Below are 19,692 nucleotides of genomic sequence, written 5' to 3'. Positions count from 1 at the left end.
CTATCTTTTGCCAAACATACATCTATCTTTTTGCAAAGGCTTGACAAAAATAGTTTAAAGCATATTGTATAATGTATGCCTGCCTAAAACCGTGAACCATCGAACAAGTTCTCTTTTTCCCCTATTTTTTTAACTCAAACGTTTCTTCAGTCTCAGTATGTTTATTATTTTAAAGTCTTTGAATATGTAAATAGAAAATTCTTGGATAGATATAGTAGTTTAATTTGTAGTCTCTGAAATGATTTAAGTAAATATAAATTCTTAAATGTTTTACCAAAATTAATGAAACTGCAAAACTAGAATGGAACATTGAGATTTGAGAGAATAGGAATCAGAAACAAGCAGCCTACCACAGAACTATGGAATTTACATTATTGTCATACTATATATGAGGATTCTTTACACAACCATAATACATTATTATCAACATAAATAAAGGAATTTACATTTATTACGATAATTTATTCAAAGATTCTTTACACAACAAATATTAATTCGGAAAGCATATTATCATGGCAATGAAGTTAATTAAACCCACCAATGATCTTTAACCACCCTTTCTAACACATTTGCCTATATAAAGAAACCACATCTCTCATCTTCTTTCACCCTCAGATCATTATAATCTCCACATAGGAAAAACAAAAAAACTCTCCTCTCTTTGACTAATTAACAAAGTATATAAATGGAACCAAACTAAACCGGTCCGGTAATTGCTCTCTGTCCCTCGGCTACCTCTGTCTCTATCTCCTCCGGTATTCTTCTTCTCCTGTCTTCTTCACATACATCTCAATGACCTCTCTTTTTTTTTCTGAAATGTCAGTATTTTTAATGAGAGAACTCAAAACTCATTTCTTTTTTTCGACAAGTGTAGAATGAACCTAACGACAACGTAATCAAACATCTTGTTATAGACATATCTTTGACACGTTACGTGCATTTCCCCAATACATTCTTGCTTATATCTTACATCAGCTGCCACGAAATCGTGTTCAGCACATAAACACAAAAACCCATAAGTAAGATTCTCACAGTTTTTGGTTTCGTTCTTTCGCAGATTTGTAAGCAAAAATGACGTTCAAGAACGAGAAGAAGATGACGAAGAGTTACTTCGACGTTCTTGGAATCTGCTGTACATCAGAAGTTCCTCTGATCGAGAATATCCTCAAGTCTCTAGACGGAATCAAGGAATATTCCGTCATTGTGCCGTCAAGAACCGTCATTGTTGTCCATGATAGCCTCATCATCTCCCAGTTTCACATTGGTAACGTTTTTCATTCCAAAAGAAAAGAACAAATTTTATAAAATGTATTTTGTCTATGTGGTTGTTGATATAATAAACGTTACATCCGAACAAAAACGTCACTTTCAAATAATTAATAATGCTATCTACCAAGGACTGCACTTGAAATTCAATGGGCTAGTTTAGACTCATAGACCCTCGCATACACGCATCACCATAATTTTTGAAATAATTTATGTTAAAAGTTTGGTAAAAAAAAATTAATGTTTTAGAGTTTTCACACACATTAAAAAAAATTAATTAGAAATGCATTATTTTTGTGATTAACTACTTTTTTAACTTTTAGTCAATCAAAATTTAATAAGAATTAATTTATTCAAAATTTATAATTTACTATGATTACCTAATTAAAAACACATTAAAAATAATGTATTTAAAAAAAAAAAAATTTGTCTAAAACATGAATCATCTTAGTGAGAACAACTACCATACAACCATATACATGCTATAGATGCTAGGCAGTTTACATAACACTTCAAAATATTACATCGTGACCTCATTACATTACGTAACGTACCTTTCACATGATTAACGTTTATATATTTTCCCTTAATAAATTTTGTAATTTTTATTTTCCCATTGACTCATTAGATTTGATTACTACTTACTAGAATACAACAATAGAATATGTTTCTGAATTTATTAAATAATTATATTGGTTGCAGTTAAGGCACTTAACCAAGCCAGGCTAGAAGCAAACGTGAGGGTAACCGGAGAAACGAGCTTTAAAAATAAATGGCCAAGTCCATTCGCGGTTGTTTCCGGCGTTCTCCTCCTCCTTTCATTCTTCAAATATCTCTACTCTCCGTTCCGTTGGCTCGCCGTCGCAGCTGTCGTCGCCGGAATATATCCAATACTAGCTAAATCTGTAGCATCCATTGCAAGGACTAGAATCGACATCAATGTTCTCGTTGTAATAACCGGTAATATTTCCGTGTCATTTTTCTTCTATTTTTCTACACTAAACCACACCGACCGGATCCGATTTTTATATATTTTTATAAAAAATATATTAAAGTTATACTGAAAAAGTAAAAAAAAAAAATATCAAATATATTTATTTTTTGTTTTCATCATTTATAATATTTTTGTAAAAAATTATTAAAGCTTTTAAATTAAAAGAAACATTAAGAGTCAAAATTAGAGCTCATAGAAATGTTGAGCAGCCCTGAGTTAAGCTAATACTTTTACATTGTTACAAACAGTGGGAGCAACACTCGGTATGCAAGACTACACAGAAGCTGCAGCTGTTGTCTTCTTATTCACAATAGCTGAATGGCTCCAATCTAGGGCAAGCTACAAGGTTTTTACTTCCACCATTTCTTGTCATGCAAGTTACCAAAGATGCTGTGATTTGATCAAGTGTTTGGTTTCAGGCAAGCGCGGTGATGCAGTCGCTAATGAGTTTAGCTCCACAGAAGGCGGTGATTACAGAGACTGGAGAAGAAGTTGAAGTGGACGAGCTCAAGATCAACACTGTTATAGCAGTCAAAGCTGGCGAAACCATACCTATTGATGGAGTTGTTGTGGATGGAAACTGTGAGGTTGATGAGAAAACTTTAACCGGTGAAGCCTTCCCTGTGCCTAAACTGAGAGATTCAACTGTTTGGGCTGGAACCATTAATCTAAATGGTTACATAACCGTGAAAACAACTTCTCTAGCTGAGGATTGTGTTGTTGCAAAGATGGCTAAGCTGGTGGAAGAAGCTCAGAACAGCAAAACCGAAACTCAGAGATTCATAGACCAATGTTCTAAGTACTATACTCCAGGTTAGTAAACAGAACCAGCAACTGATTCTTGTTCTTTGTGTGTTTTGAGTTGTGTAGTGATTGAGACCTTGTATTCTATTGCCTTGTATGCAGCGATCATCATAATATCACTATGTTTTGTGGTTATCCCATTCGCTTTAAAGGCTCACAACATGAAACATTGGCTGCACTTAGCACTAGTTGTGTTAGTAAGCGCTTGTCCTTGTGGTCTTATTCTCTCAACACCAGTAGCCACTTTCTGTGCACTCACTAAGGCAGCCACATCAGGGCTTCTGATCAAAGGAGCTGATTATCTTGAGACCTTAGCCAAGATCAAAACCGTTGCTTTTGACAAAACGGGGACCATCACTAGAGGCGAGTTCATCGTCACTGATTTCAAGTCACTCTCCAGAGATATAAACCTGCATAGCTTGCTTTACTGGTGAAACATCTTTTCTGTTCTGTCCTTTTAACCACTTTAGCTTTCTTTATATTGTTTGAGAGTTTTGGAATGTAACTTCTGTTAGGGTATCAAGCGTGGAGAGAAAGTCAAGCCATCCAATGGCTGCTGCACTTGTGGACTATGCAAAATCTGTCTATGTTGAACCAAAGCCTGAAGCGGTTGAGGACTATCAGAACTTTCCAGGAGAAGGTATTTATGGGAAGATTGATGACAAAGAAGTCTATATTGGGAACAAAAGAATATCCTCCAGAGCTGGATGTTCATCAGGTGCATATCAAATGAATCTTTGAGGTTTTTCTTTTTTTGTTTACACTCTGATGGTTCTTTGCTTTGGTGTATGTACACAGTTCCAGATAGTGATGTTGATACTAAAGGAGGAAAGACTGTTGGATATGTCTATGTTGGAGAAACACTTTCTGGAAGCTTCAATCTCTCAGATGCTTGTAGATCTGGTGTAGCTCAAGCGATGAAAGAACTTAAATCTTTGGGGATCAAGACTGCAATGCTTACCGGAGATAACCAAGCTGCAGCAATGCATGCTCAAGAACAGGTGAGAGTTAGTCTTTTGAGTTTAATGCCTCTCTTGAAACTAGTTTTCACTGAAAATGTTATGTTGAATAAACAGCTAGGGAATGCTATAGATATCATTCATGCAGAGCTTCTTCCAGAAGGCAAATCTGAAATCATCAAAGAGTTTAAGAGAGAAGGTCCAACGGCTATGGTGGGAGATGGATTGAATGATGCACCAGCTTTGGCTACGGCTGATATTGGCATCTCAATGGGTATCTCAGGCTCAGCTCTTGCAACAGAGACTGGCAATATAATCTTGATGTCTAATGACATCAGGAGAATACCACAAGGGATAAGGCTTGCACGCAGAGCTAAAAGGAAAGTGGTGGAGAATGTGGTCTTGTCCATCACTATGAAAGGAGCAATTCTTGGTTTGGCATTTGCTGGTTACCCGTTGATTTGGGCAGCAGTGCTTGCAGATGTGGGGACTTGTCTACTTGTGATTCTTAATAGCATGTTGTTGCTTAGGGATAAACAAAAAGGTGGAAACAAATGTTATAGGTCTTCTTCTCCTCCTTGTGTCTTAAACGGGGAGAAACATGAAGGTGATGCTGCTGGGGACATGGAAGCAGGCTTGTTACCACCAACGAGGAGTGATAAGCATTGCAAGTCGAGCTGTTGTGGAAAGAAGAATCAGGAGAAAGTGATGAAGCCGCACCATGGTCACTCTGGTTGTTGTGACAAGAAACAGAAAGGAAATGTAAAGATTGTGAGGAAGAGCTGTGACTCAGGGTGTTGTGGTAGTGGTAACAAGACTCAGCAACCAGACCAAGACGAGGGCTGTCATGACATGCCATCGAAGGAGATAAGACTTGACGTTGGTGATGGTGGTGATTGCAAGTTCGTTTGTTGTGGAACTGGCACAATTCAACAAGAAGGTTCTTCAAACTTAGTCAATCTGGATGGAGAAGTGAAAGTCTCGGTCACAGGTTGTTGCTCAAGGCCTGCTGAACATGTGGTAGCTAGCTTGAAAGTGAAGAGCAATGGGCACTTTGAAAGTTCCAAGGAAGATAAAGAAGAGACCTGTTCTGAGGTGAAAATGAACTGTGGTAACAGGGAGAGGAGTCACAGTCATGATCACCACCATGCTTGAAAGAGATTGTTATTGAGTTCGCTTTAGCTTCTCGCTCACTTTTGTAACCTTTTTCATCTTGGAATCATATATCAGCAAAGATGATGTATTATTGATGTGGATTCATTGAGGAATCCTTTTCATTTGCTATCTCAAGTCAAAAAGTGTTCAAAGTATATTACCAACGACGCAAGCTTCATTTCCAAAGTGGTTGAATCTGTTAAAACTTAAAAAGAGAAATTGACAGACATTTAAAGAATATATGATTTTTCATTGATATAAAAAAAGATTATATGTACAAAACGCCAACACATTGAACTGGCCAGTGTGGGGGTATGGAGATTACTCGGGTAAGAACTATTGTAAGACTTAAACAAATCATCCCAAACTTTGGTAACTTACAAATTAGTCTCTTCTCCCAAAAGGCCGTCCAAAATTTTGCCTCCTCTGGATCGTCCCATGTTGCCAAGACTGATCAGAATCATCAACTACTGAATTCTCCCTTCGAAAATTACCATTTCTTGGAAACGTCGTCATCCTTGTGCTAAGCTGCTGCTGCTGCCTCTCGTCGTCTTCTGATGGTGTCCCTGACCTTGTCTCATTGTGCAGCATATCGATGGATCTGGTCCTTGACCCACCTGGCCTAAAACCCCTAGCATTAGGCGCTTTAGGGATAAAGCTAGGTACAGGAAAATCCTTGGGAAGAGACTCCATCTCCATAAAACAGTTCCTTTCTCGGGCGTCCGTGATCAGTGCTGCCCAATCCTCACACTTCATCAGAGCAGATGCGTTTCCCATCACCTGTTCAAGAAAAAAAGACAAGAGTCTCAAGAAACACCAAAAATATTATTATATCAACAGAAAAATAAGTACGTGCATCATACCCATAGAGCTCTTTTGGCACGTGTGAGAGCAACATTCATCCGTCGTATATCAGCAACGAACCCAACCCCGTGACTGGAAGCACGCACACATGACATGATTATGACATCACGTTCTTGACCCTGAAACGCGTCTACGGTATTAATATAAATCTCTTTCACTTCATCTGGTCCCAAAGCGTTTCCAAACTCCATTTTCAGGCATTTTAGCTGCAGTTTATATGGAGTTATCACCCCAACAGAGACTTTACCCCCACCCAATGACTTGAGAGTTCTCTGAAGATGCATGTAAAGTCCAACACAGAAGCGAGCTTCATCAATGTTCTCGTAAGAAACTGATCCACCTCTATGGGATTCTCGTCCATGACTGATGTTAAAGAAAAGGTAAGGCTTGAGGACAGAATCTTTGTAGTAAATCTCGTCAGGAGCAGTGGTAACACTTTCACTGTCAGTGAGGCGTCCTTGGTAGAAATATCGTGAAGGGAAATCACGAATCTGAGGATGCATCCTATACTGAAGAGTTAGCAACAAAGTTGGGCAGCCTGCTAACTGAAACCTTTCAAAGAGACTTCTGCTGTATAACAGGGTTCCAGCAGCTTTGCTGATAACTGTAGCAGGAAGCTGCTGAGGATCACCAACAAGTACACATCTTGCAGCACCAAGAGCAAGTGGAGGAAGAACTCCAACTTCACTAGCTTGGGCAGCCTCGTCGATGACCACCATATCGAAGCCATGTGTAAGACGAGAAAACAGTTTACGACCACTGCTTGATACGGTTGTAAAAACAATTTCAGCCTCGTTAGCGAAACTCGCCTCAAGACTTGCGCGAGCTTCTTCGAGGTTAAAACTGTTACCAGCGCGAAACTTCCCCTCAACAATTAGAAGGCGAGACATTTCAACAAGATCTTTATCTCTGGCTTCCACCACAGCAGAAAGGCGCTGTAACAATGCATCTCTGGTCTGGTCTCTAACCATAAGAACATCAGGGTCAACACCAACGGATCCCTGCGAACGATTAGTAAAGGCCGCAGCAGTAAGTTCCCTTTTAAGTCCAGCAATTTCTTGAGAGAGCTGAGCTTCTCGTAACCTGAGGTTGTGCATGTGTCCTAGAATTTCATCACGGGACTTGGCTAATAGCTGATCACTTCTTCGCTCCACAGAGACTGCTTGAGCAGCTCTAGTTTGAGTATCAACACCTACTCGAGCAACATCAGGTCGATAAACCCTCATTTCCCCATCAATAAAACCACGATCAAGGACACGTGAGAGAAGTTCATCGGTCGCAGCATTCGAAGGAGCACAAACGAGCATCCTTGGTTTCGCACACAGTTTTGGCAGAGTACGGAATAGGTTCTGATCCATGTTTTGTAGGACTTCGTCAATAGACCCCGACACAATATTATCTGAACTGCCCTCATTAACTTGTTTATAACTTTCAGGAGCTAATTTCTTCAGCAAGGAAGTGTAATACTGCTGATACTGAACCAAATGGATGACATTCAACATTCCCCACACGGTGTGTGTCTTGCCTGTTCCAGGAGGGCCTTGGACAAGAGTAAATGGCCATGGATCTTGCCTCTTAGCCCCACTGCTGGTACCAGCTGCAGTGTGCATTGCAGCCCAATGGATTGCAGCCAACTGTGGAGCATTAAAGCTTCTATGCAAATGGCCAGCAAAGCTCGGAGTAAAACAATCGGGTACTGTAGGAGTTTGCTCACCGTAATTAGGAAACTGCTCGGGGCTGGGTCTGAGAATTGCATTTTGCATCTGAAGGATATAATAAGAATTTGACAGCGTCAGAATAACTGAAAGCGTCTATGAAAGATTTGTTAGAGGAAAGATTACCAACCTGTGGGTTAAGCTGACCAAATGCATGCAAAGCAACATATTCCCTCTGTGTGGTTGCAAGCGAACCAAGCACTGTCAGATGCCAGATCTCCTTAGGTTTAAGCTTTCGTAAAATATGATTATCATCAACATTGCTGGAAAAGAAAATTACAAAGGAAATAAGAGAAATGAAATAATTCTTTCAGTAAGAATGGATAAAACTCAGATATAGTATCAATAGCTAAAGGTAAGTATATACCTGCCGGAGTCATAAGAGTCTCCAACATAGAAATGGAGAATCGCTCCATGGGGATCTCGAGTATCAACAGGTATATATCTCCTAACTGTACCAGCTACACGTCCACCATCCTCATGCTCTCCTTCTAAACATAAAAGTACAAAATTAAAGAATTCGGAGAGAAGCATAGCAATATGAAAACCACCAAGAATTATAACTTTACCTGATTCAGGCACAGGAGTTGACAGAACTGCAACATCACCCTCCTTAAAAGGCCATTTACATTCATTTAGTGAATTAAGTATCACATCATACCAACCTAAACCAGGTGAAAGCAAAGGTTAGCAGTCAGGTAACTAGAGAAACAAAGGGTTAACATTGTTGGCCACGGGGCTTTTAAATGTCTATTAGGTCAGTGGTGATTATTACCTCGCTCTCTTCGTTCCACGAACTTTATTCTGACCTTCATGTATGAATTTGCCTCGCATGATTCTTCCCATGAACTGTAAAGCTGTGCCCGGCACTCCTCAAAAAGTAAAGGTTCAAACACTCTAACATACTCATCCATGGATTCAAACCGCTCAGGAACACACTGGAGCTCAGTATCCTCTAAGATACAAGAAAATTGTATGCCAAAGTCAATAACACAATGGCAAAAAAAAAAACAGAAAAGACAAACATATGAAAAGGTTAAAGTGAATCATTATCATCCATACAAGTCAAGCATCTCCAGTGTGAGGTGTACAGAAAATACCAGAAGCATGTCAATCATAAAGCCAATCAATGTCCAATATTCAGTTTCATTAACAGATCTATCAACTTTTATATAAGCATTTAAGCATCCAATTTCCCCATACTTGACCAAAAACGCCTACTTACCCAAGATCATTGAAACTTTTATATTCCCGAGTGTTCAGTGCCGTAACAGGCAATAGTACCAAAAATGAAAATATTACAATACAACAGGAGAGAGTAACATTTACTGCAGAGAACTGAGATATGAACCAGGACAAGTGCATAAAAATACTAACACAAACTAGAAGTACTCTGTCATCTAAAAGTATGATTTAATCGTATCACCTTCCAAATCATGTGGCCATTATGATTCTCACTGAGCCATGATTGAGGACACAGGGAACTGGCACCAATAGATTTAATTGGCATATAAATTTCTTACCTTAAATCAAGAGAACTTAATTAAAAAAGTAGGAGCACTCAAACACGAGTTCCATAAGCAGATAAACAATATAGGACATACCTGGATGATGCCAGAACTTTTCGTTGGTCACCTCTCGTATAAGACGCTCCACAGACGTATCTTGGTATTGAGTACTATTTGTGACTGGCTTCTTGAACGAAGTAAGCTTCTTGTTTCCGAACTTTGAGTCTGCAGAACTTTGACTGCGCAAGGAGACTTGTCTACTTGACGACTGACCAGGCTTCGACTGTGAATATGTTGGTTGCTTCCATGAACCCTGCCTTGACACAGATGTCGTTGTCCCCTCTGAAGAAGGTCCTGCATCCCCGTTCATCCGCCTAGTTTTAGCAACCAATCCGGGTTGTGATTCCCCATTAGATTCTGACTTCTGTTCAGACGTTCCTTGCTCAGCACCTGCGCGAGATTCTCTAACAGTGCGTGTGACAACAGGCTGTGGGAAATTCTGTCTTCTAGGTGTTGTGGTCTTAATAGGGCCAGCTTGCTTGACATCTTCGGGGTTGAGAAACATAGTCTGCCTGTTGCGTTTCTTTCCCAACATGGTCTCTTTCTGTTGATCCCACTTTCTTTTGACAGTGGTATTTGCGCACTTGATTGCATGCCTTGCTTCAACTCCTTTCGTTTCTCTCTGCTTCACAGTTAAACCCTGCTCTTGCGGACCATCTATAGACGCACCATCTTTACCACTGCCTTCTGAAATCAGGTTGACGTTCCTCTTTTGAAGACCAGAGTCTGAGGTAACATCTAATCCTACTGTGCTACAACCTTTCTCTGTAACTTTAGAATCATCAGAAGAGACACCAGTTTCTGGCATCGCCATACTACCATGTACATTCTCACCGGCAGGAACCTCAGACTCCATCAATTCCCCTTCTTCTCTCTCAGGTGCTCCAGCATCATCTGGAACTACTGATGATGAAGCAACATTCGCTTCCTTATGAGCAACATTCGCTTCCTTATGAGCAACCTCGTCTGTCTTCCGTTCAACCACTACATCTGTATGTTGAGAAGCCGTGGGGCGGACAAAAGGCTGAAAGCCAGACGCCGTTGATGCATGCGAGAACACTCTGCTGTTTGCTTTATCTTGGGGTGTTGCCAGCAAGCCAGCAGAAGTATTGGGGCTTGCAGATGGGATAGCCTTCTGAGGCTGATTCACACTACCACCATCATCATCTTCCGTAGGAAGTTCATTAAGATCAAATAACAATTTTCCTTCTGAAGCCATCTCGAAATGTATTATAAACGCAATCAAAAGACGTATCGTATCCCCCAGCTTCTGCAGAGGAAAAAGTTCAAATCACAATCAAACAATATCGTATCCCTCAAATGGGATCCAATCTAGTGCTTTACTCAGTTCGAATGGATTCAATTCGAATTCGATTCAGGCAAACAGCAATCACGCACACGAATTAACAAAAGTCAAAATCGAAGATCGAGATCTAAGCAAACGAACCACTGACGGTGTCGGTGAGGGGAGGGGGGGGGGCGGCAGAAGCAACGAGGAGAAAGTTTGAAACGGCGGAGGATAATCGACGGCGACGGAGATAGATCGGAGATCTGGGATCTTGGTTTGACGGAGGAGAGAGCGGAGAATCTGGTGGTGGAGAGACGATGAGGGAGAGAGAGAGAGAGAGTTTTGATCGAAACTAGGTTTTAATGTAATTTTTATTTTATTATATGGTTTGCTGATAGCGAATTTATTTAAAAAATCAGGGATACGCTATTTATTACGATTAAAATAAATAACTAAGAGCTCCATCTTCTGGTCAACATGTGTCGTATAGGGTAGATTTTGTACCGAATATGGTGTGAGTTATTTGGGTTTTAGCAAGGATAGTTGAAGTTGTATAATAATTACAGCAGAAATATATAATCTATATACGGTGTAAATGTGAAATGATGCATGACGATAACAAGTTGGCTGAAGAAGTTGAGCCAGAGCTGTTCTAAAAAAGCCAGGTCTCTTGACTCTCAGTAGCGACAAATCTTAGAACAATCTTTTCATGTAGATCCAGAGATGGCATGTTTATACGTCCAGGCCCAGAACAATTGGGCCGTTACAAGTCATACTAAAAGTCTTAACTAAACGGGCTTAGTGACAAAAACTGATATTTTCAAAAGGATCAGGTTATATTGGAATATATTTATCTATTTACAGTAGAGTTGGAAGAGGCTCATCACAAGCCCACTAAGAACTACAAAAATCAGATCTGACTCATTAAATAAAATAGTGACAAAACGTACTTGATTATAAATAGAAGACTAATCGGATCCGCGCACCCGCGCGAATATCATCTTTGTATATAAATAAAATAGTTAAATGATATTGATATATAACAAAGAGTTGTTCAAAAAAGATATATAACAAAGTAATGTGTTTAATACGAGCGCCTATGCAAATATTTTCCAAAAATTACATGTAACTGATATTTGAGAATGGACTTAGGCCTGGGTTCGCGGGTCAACCCGCCCCACACGACCCGCCAACCCGCGGATCGTTTCTTTTTTTTTAGTTAAAATTTTGACCCGCTCAACCCGCAAAGAAATAAACTAATACCCGCACCCGTCCCGCTTTATTTTGCGGGTAACCCGCGGGACCCGTGGGATATATTTTTAATTAAAAAAATAATTATTTAATTAGTTTTTCTATAAAATAATATATTTATAAGTAATTTTTTATATTAATTTTTAAAAATTTAATTATTTTTTTAAAAAATTAATTATTTTTCTAAAAAGAATCGAATTTTTCAAAAAAAAAATTATTTTTATTTTATTTTGCGGGTTGGCGGGTATCCGCAAATCAAAATCCACCAACCCGTACCCGCCCCGCAAAAAATAGTCTTAGGAGGTGTTATTGGTTTATATATTTTGATTGATTTATAAATCCATATAGTATTTATAAATCCAAGTAAAATATGCAAATCCGGAGGTTTTCCCTCGGATTTGAGTTTTTGTATTTTTAACTAAAAAATCCAAACAAAGTCATTCAAATCCATTATAAAATCAAATATATTAGTAAATCCGTACGATTGAATAACACTTGATTTGATACAGAATTTATGAATCATTAAACCAATAACACATGATTTTAATACAGATTTGAAAATCATAGAACCAATAACACTAGATTTAATTCGGATTTTCAAATCAATTAAAATACAACAACCAATAACCCCTACTTAACCCGCACCCGCACCCGTGACTTGATTTTTTCAAAACGCTCGACTCGCACCTGTCCCGCGGCGGGTCAAATGGGGCGGCCCCGCAGGCTTTGAATTAAATTCCCAGGCCTAAATGTAGTCGACTTGAATGTTCTTGTTTGTGTAGTCGATGCATATGTTCTGTTATTAGATTTATATACTTTTAAAAAAAATTAGTCGCTAAACTTTATAATTTATAACGGGTTTGCGGGTGTTTTCTCTACTATTATATATGACTAACTTTTGAGAATGCACTCAACTTGATTCTTCTTGATCATCTCGTGTTGTCGATGCATACATTTGTTTGATTTTATATTTGTTAACCTTTTTCTATGAGATTGGTATTCAATTTCTTTTAAGATATCTATTCTACTAAGATGCAAAAAATTTGAGATTTAAGTATACTTGATAGCTTTAGTAAATTAAAAATGGCTATTTAGATTTGAAATATATATAATAAGTATAAATTTGATTTTAGAGAAATGATGTTGTTATATTAAAAATGAAGAAAGAATTTTATAACTGATAAAACCCAAAATATAAAAATAAACATACAGGAACTGATCAACCTTGGTATTTTCCAACTTTATTGTCTTCGTGAACAACTTCTTAGATTTAGATTTTATGTATTTCAAGTAGGCATCTTCTTCCTTGCACTTGGAAAATAGGATTAAAAATCTTCAAAGAATATTTTTTTTAAGAAAAAAACCTTCAAAGAAATTTTGAGAGTTAATACTACCATAAACACTTATATATTCAATACAAACCTCTCCATCAGAATGAGTGGATTAATCAGTTTCAATCCGAGAACATTAGGGTCCAAGATTTGGGTTTACAGTTTGGGTTTAGAGTTTAGAATTTGGGTTTATCGTATAAGGTTTGGGTTTAGAGTTTACTATTTTGGTTTACTATTTGAGTTTAGGGTATAGGGTTTGGGTTTAGTATTTAGGGGTTAGATTAAGATTTAGGGTTTAGAGTTTAGAATTTAGAGTTTTGTTAGGCATCATTCTTTTTTACAACTATTTTAAATTTTTTAAATAAAATTTAATATTTTTTATTATTTATCTAGGTGGCAATTTAATTGGTTATAAGAGGAGTGGTGAATTTAAAGGTTGGGTGAACCTAATTTTTGTCCAAAATAAAACGTAAGAGATGTATATAAATAAAACGCAAGAGATGTATGGCGATTTCATATGAACAATACTTAGGTTCACCCCTATGGTGAATGGTTAAATTCACCACACTCTTCATAACTAACCAAAATACCTTGTAGAAATAGTTTAAAAAGACAATAAAAATAAATAAATAAATAGCTGGAAAAAAAAACAACACTGATATTAATTAGCGTCATCTGCAAAATTCTAAATTCTAAAAACCTAAACTCTAAAACCATAAACCCTAAATCTAAAACACTAAACCATAAACCCTAATCCTAAAATCTAATCCCTAAATCTTAAACCCTAAACTCAAACTCTACACAATAAACCTTAAATCCTAAAATCTAAACCCTAAAGCCTAAACCCAAAACTCTAAACCCTAAACTCTAAATCTTAAAATCTAAACCCTAAATCCTAAACCCTAAACTCAAAACTTTAAATCTTAAACCCAAACCCTAAATTATAAACCTTAAACCCTAAACCCAAAACTTTAGATCTTAAACCCAAACCTCTAAACCGTAAACCTTAATCTTATTAACTAGCAGATGGGTTTACGGTTTAGAGGTTTGGGTTTAGGTTTTAGGATTCAGAGTTTAGAGTTTAGGATTTGAAGTTTTGGGTTTAGAGTTTAAGATTTGAGTTTAGGGTTTAGGATTTAGGATTTAGGGTTTAGATTTTAGGGTTTATGATTTAGAGTTTTGGGTTTAGGGTTTAGATTTTAGGATTTAAGGTTTATTGTTTAGAGTTTGGGTTTAAGGTTTAAGATTTAGGGTTTAGATTTTAGGATTGGGATATATGGTTTAGTGTTTCAGATTTATGATTTATGGTTTTTTAGACGGCGTTAATTGACGTCGGTGTTGTTTTTTTTCAGCTATTTTTTTTATATTTTTATTGTCTTTTTTTAACTACTCCTACGTGGTATTTTGATTGGCTATGAAAAGTGTGGTGAATTTAACCATTCACCACAGGAGTGAACCTAAGTATTGTTCATTTCATATTAGTGAGCTAATCAATTTCGTGTTTAATAATTAAAGTTTTCATTGATTGTAGGGATTTTATATTTGGTATATTCTTTTCTAAAGTTCGGAAAGATATGTTGGGTCCGATTAGTAATGGTTGTAGCTTAAAATTTTTGCCGTAAAAAAAATCTGTAAACTTTTTGCTGTGGCTTTAAATTTTATTGCTATAGAATTTTATGAAAAACACTAAAAAATTGCTTTGGATATTTGGCTATGCAGAGAACTTATACAACTGTAGGTTATTTCAAGAGCTGTGGTTTCAAAAAAAAAATTAAAACTTGATTTCTCTGAATCCGGTGCTGTAAAAATAAATAGGGTTGTGGATAGCAGCACCTACCAATCACCCCCGTTGTAAAATTTTATGAAGAAGGAATGTTAAAAGCAGAGCATATCACACGGAAGATAAATGCTAAATTTTAGGTGTAGATATGTAAAGTAATTAATATGACAGTTCATTTTAATCGAAAACCAAGATATTTTTTTTATAAAACTATGGTTTATTTTGTTAGTGGCATAAGGTTGTAATTATTAAAGAAAACTAAGGGGTATTTCAAATTTGTACTCTTGTTTTATTAGTTTACATGTTAAAAGCATAGCATATCAACGCTAAATTTTAGGTGTAGATATGTAAAATAATTAATATGGCAGTTCATTTTAATCGGAAACCAAGATAATTTTTTATAAAACTATGGTTTATTTTGTTAGTGCCATAAAGTTGTAATTATTAAAGAAAACTAAGGGATATTTCAAATTTGTACTTTTTTTTTATAGTTTAGATATCAGATTAAACGATGGAACAGTCAAAAACGTATAGAAAAAGAGAGCATAGCTTCTTCGATCACCACAAAAGTCTTGGACGAGCTCGTCCTATATGACCAGACACCAAAAATAAAGAGATGGTTGCGAACACTTCTAGTTTTTGCAACTGACCAAGCTTTTTGTTTATTTCTGATTATTAATACTAAAATCTACGGAAGTATAAATTTTATAATTCTTCATCATTGACAGGATATGCAATCCACAAATAGGATAAATGATTTTAAATAATAATATGTTATTTGTGAAGACAAAAAGTGAGAAAGAAAAGGACAAGAGAGAGTCAATGTCTATAACGACTGTTTGTGTCTGATCCCAGTTCATGTCTTTATATGTCTCCTCCTTAAAAGGTCGCTTTACAATTTACCCTCTTTGTTGTTTGAGCTTTCATCTCTCTTTATCATCTATCTTTTCAAATTAACTCCATAACTGTGGGAAAACCCCTTAAAAATCTTGAAGCGTGCGTCGTTTACTATCTCTACAATTCAAGATTTTATTTACAACAAAAAAAAAACAAGTTTATTCCAGTTTGATTCATATAAATTACTTTGTATTAATTTTCTTTTCTCTGTGGTTTGACAATTGACACCATAAAACTAGAGATGGCAATTGGGTTATACCGACCCGCCTTGTCCCGCCCCGCCGCGGTACACGGTCAATGCGGGTCTTCGCAGTACAGGCCCGCGCGGGATGCGGTTCCTAGAAGAGCTGCCCAATCCCGACCCGCGACTTGCATAAGCCTTGGCGGTACAGGCCCGCGGGACTCCGATCTTCATCAACACATGCGCTACTGATGGCAATTGGGATGTACTGACCCGCCTTTCCTGTCCCGCGATCTCTATCCTGAGCATAGCACCTGCAAGAAAAAGAGACCAATAGAGATGAGAACACAACATGTCCTATGAATCAGTTGAACATAATGATGCTCAGCCAAAGGATTGAGAATCATATCGAAAGCGCACATAGAAACTCAATGTAACATAGAAACATAGAAAGAAAGAGATCTATGTAAGAACACAAGTATATACTAGTAACCTAGTTATTGTGTAATTATCATAGAAACTCAATGTAACATGTTAATATAGATCAGAATGATAGTGTCCTTCATATGCTCATATCATTCTCCTCCTTTATCATAGAAACGACTTGCAACCTGCATGTCAGTTCATGTGAACATTGCATACCAAACACCAACATCAAAATAATGCATATTAGTAAATGGAATCAATGTTTTACATAAGAGACAGAACATTAAAACAAAGCTGATTGAAACCGTTGTAGCTTTGTTTTCAAGAAACAGCACGAGTACATAACATGAGTAATTACTGTAATTTCAGTTCAGTGTTTTAATATAAATGTGTTAGAATAAGTTGATCAGCTGAAGCTTATGTAATGGTGTAGTAATCTATGTATTTTGCATACAAACCATATTTGATTACATTAAGGAGTTTTAATGAAAAAACTTCTTTAAAATATGAGTGAACGATGGCAAATCTAAATAATCAAATCCAAGTATTGTAAATGAACACCAAAACAAAATCCAAGTAATGTAATGTGGCCTCGGTAAAAACCTTATCGAGAAAACCCATTGGGACAAAACCCGACAAGGGAAAAAGAGCGCCACGAAATCCATAATATAAATAAAATAAAAACACCATATCAAAATAAAAATCAAGTTTCTTCTTCTTCAATTTCATCATCAGACCACGGTACTGTCTCGTCTTCACCAACTATTTCATCTTCTGGAAATATTAAAAAAAAATAAAAGTTAATTAGATTTAAAGAACATGGCACCCTAAAATATATAACAAAGTGAATAATTTACCATGTTCAGAAGCTTCGAATCCTTTTAGCCAATTCCTACTACATATCAGAGCTTGGACATTTTTGGGAAGTAGACGACTCCTGTATTTGTTCAGAACTCTTGAACCGATGCTAAAGGAGGATTCTGAAGCCACTGTTGTGATCGGAATGCTAAGCAGATCACAAGCCATTGCTGGCAAATCACCAAACCTGTGAGTATTATCTTTCCACCAGTTGAGAATATCCAAACTTTCAAAGCTATCCATATCTAGCGCAGGTTCATCCAAATAAGCTTGGAGAGTTGTCTTTCCACTCGCAGCAACACTACTTTTGCGAAACGCAAAAAAATCCTGTAGTGTTTAAAAAAAATTAAAAACAATTTGATGGAATATCCAAACTTTCAAATCTATCTTAGCGCAGGTTCAGAATAAATTTTAAAAAAAAATGAAACAGGAAACTTACACCATAGTTCTCAAATGTTCCTTTCGGTCCTCCACAAACATTTTGTTGATCCATCTCACGAGGCTCTGCAGAAGGTGATGTTGACTTTGATTTTTTGTCGTATGATTCAAACAAAGTTTTCAGCTTAAGACGCAAGTTCTTCATTTTCGCATCACGTGTACTCATGTCAAGTCTCCCTAAACAATATTCTACAACTGGAAGCTTCAGGCGTGGATCAAAGACAGCTGTCATTGCAAAAAGATCACTGACTTCTTCCCAATACTTATCGAACTTCTCTTTCATCGGTATCACCATGTCTCGGATAATCTCATCATCGCTTTCCTCATTTATCTACAGCCAATTATGGATCTTCCATACCTGATAGAAATACAAGTTCGATGTTGGGTATTTCGAACCTGACATCAAACTAGTAATCTTAGCAAAAGGCTCCAAGAAAACACATATTTTCGCAGCTCTGCTCCATTCTGTAGCTATAGGCAAAAACTTATAGTTTCTCCTATCATATATCTCCAACTTAACAAACGATTCACGGTACGGAAGGGCTCTTTCAAGCATATATAATGTCGAGTTCCATCTTGTCTGCACATCCATTATCAAACCAGCATTCTCCTTTATACCAGCAGCATCCACGCATTTTGCAAACGTCATCTCACGCGTCTCTGACGCTGTTACATACTTAACACTCTCTCTAACTTTGTGCAAAGAGTCTTTAATAACCTTCAAACCATCTTGCACAATGAGGTTGAGTATGTGAGCTGCACATCTGACGTGAAAAAACTCACCTCCACACAACAAATCATTGCTCAAAAGCACCTGAGTTTTCACTATATCTTGCATCGAATCATTACTTGTAGCATTGTCTAATGTGAGAGAGAACATTTTTTTCTCTAGTCCCCATTCTTCCACAGATTCAAGAAGCTTTAAAGCAACATTCATACCTGTGTGAGGCGGTGGGAGAGCACAAAAAGTCAGTATTTTACTGTTCAGCTTCCAATTCTGGTCAATGTAATGTGCTGTCAGACACATATAACCCTCCCGTTTCAATGATGACCACAAATCAGAAGTGAAGCTTACTCTTCCAGGAAGACTAGCCAACTCCCTCTTCAATGTCTCTCTCTCGTTTTCATAAAAACGATAGACCTCTGCTTTAGCTATGTTCCGACAAATGAATTTGACATCAGGATTCAAGTGCTTCCAAGTTTCTCGGACTTGCTCATACTCAACATAAGAGTAAGGTAGGTCATGCTGAATTATAGTCTTGGTTACTAGCTGCTTAAACACAACATGATCATACTTGCCACTTACTAATTTGGCTTCAACATCGAGTTTTTTGGTTCGGAGATTCCTTGGAAAGAGTTTGCATCTATCACGATGCCTTCTCAAACCACTTGTTCCATGCCCGTGGGAACTCCATGCATAGTCATGCTTACAATAATTGCATTTAGCTTTCTCCTCACCATTAGAATTTCGAATCTTAGTAAAATGGGGCCATACATCAGACCATTGCCTACCCTCCTTCTCGTTCTCCATCTCCTTCTCCATCTCGTCCTCTTCAAATTCACCTTCCGAATCAAGCTGCTCCTCTTGAATCTTCTTCTTTTTCTTACCATTGCTTTGTGTCAGCCTGGAACTCTTTCTCCCCCCACGGATGGTAAAATGAATAGATTTGGTTTTGGTTTTCCTTTTACTGGCCTTAGAAGAGGATCCAATGCCACCGTCTAGAGTAGACTGTATCATTGGTTTTTTTGATTTCAAGGCTTGCCCGGTTCCGCAGGTGGATTGTTTGCGCAGAGTAGTATCTTGGGTTGGTGGAGGAGTGATTTCAACATCACTATCATCTTCATCATCAGCAACCTCAATAAGCCTTCTTAATCTTCTGTGTTTCTTTTTTTTTCCATCAGATGAACCAGAACCAT

At 37.4% G+C, this 19,692-nt stretch overlaps 2 protein-coding genes across 2 annotated transcripts; one reads left to right on the top strand and one right to left on the bottom strand.

The window, feature by feature from the left end:
• The first annotated feature begins 208 nt into the window (after positions 1–208).
• On the top strand, positions 209–5,300 carry LOC106410236 (cadmium/zinc-transporting ATPase HMA2-like). The gene is made up of 9 exons (XM_013850721.3): positions 209–755; positions 1,058–1,264; positions 1,969–2,226; positions 2,509–2,606; positions 2,680–3,073; positions 3,167–3,494; positions 3,580–3,782; positions 3,863–4,065; positions 4,141–5,300. Exons 2-9 carry the CDS (start codon positions 1,072–1,074, stop codon positions 5,176–5,178), a joined length of 2,715 nt encoding a protein of 904 aa, XP_013706175.2. The 5' UTR covers positions 209–755; positions 1,058–1,071; the 3' UTR covers positions 5,179–5,300.
• A 107-nt stretch (positions 5,301–5,407) lies between these two features.
• Positions 5,408–11,033, bottom strand: LOC106410234 (probable helicase MAGATAMA 3). The gene is made up of 8 exons (XM_013850720.3): positions 10,773–11,033; positions 9,362–10,595; positions 8,533–8,712; positions 8,327–8,422; positions 8,125–8,248; positions 7,888–8,020; positions 6,042–7,805; positions 5,408–5,958 (listed from the first exon to the last, which is right to left on the bottom strand). The coding sequence occupies exons 2-8, from the start codon at positions 10,542–10,544 to the stop codon at positions 5,563–5,565; spliced, it is 3,876 nt and encodes a 1,291-aa protein (XP_013706174.2). The 5' UTR covers positions 10,545–10,595; positions 10,773–11,033; the 3' UTR covers positions 5,408–5,562.
• Positions 11,034–19,692: the final 8,659 nt, after the last annotated feature.

This window comes from Brassica napus, chromosome C7 (assembly GCF_020379485.1).
Source record: "Brassica napus cultivar Da-Ae chromosome C7, Da-Ae, whole genome shotgun sequence".
Classification (NCBI taxonomy): domain Eukaryota; kingdom Viridiplantae; phylum Streptophyta; class Magnoliopsida; order Brassicales; family Brassicaceae; genus Brassica; species Brassica napus.
The sequence above is the reverse complement of the archived record's forward strand: the minus strand, read 5'-3'. Positions and strand labels throughout refer to the sequence as shown.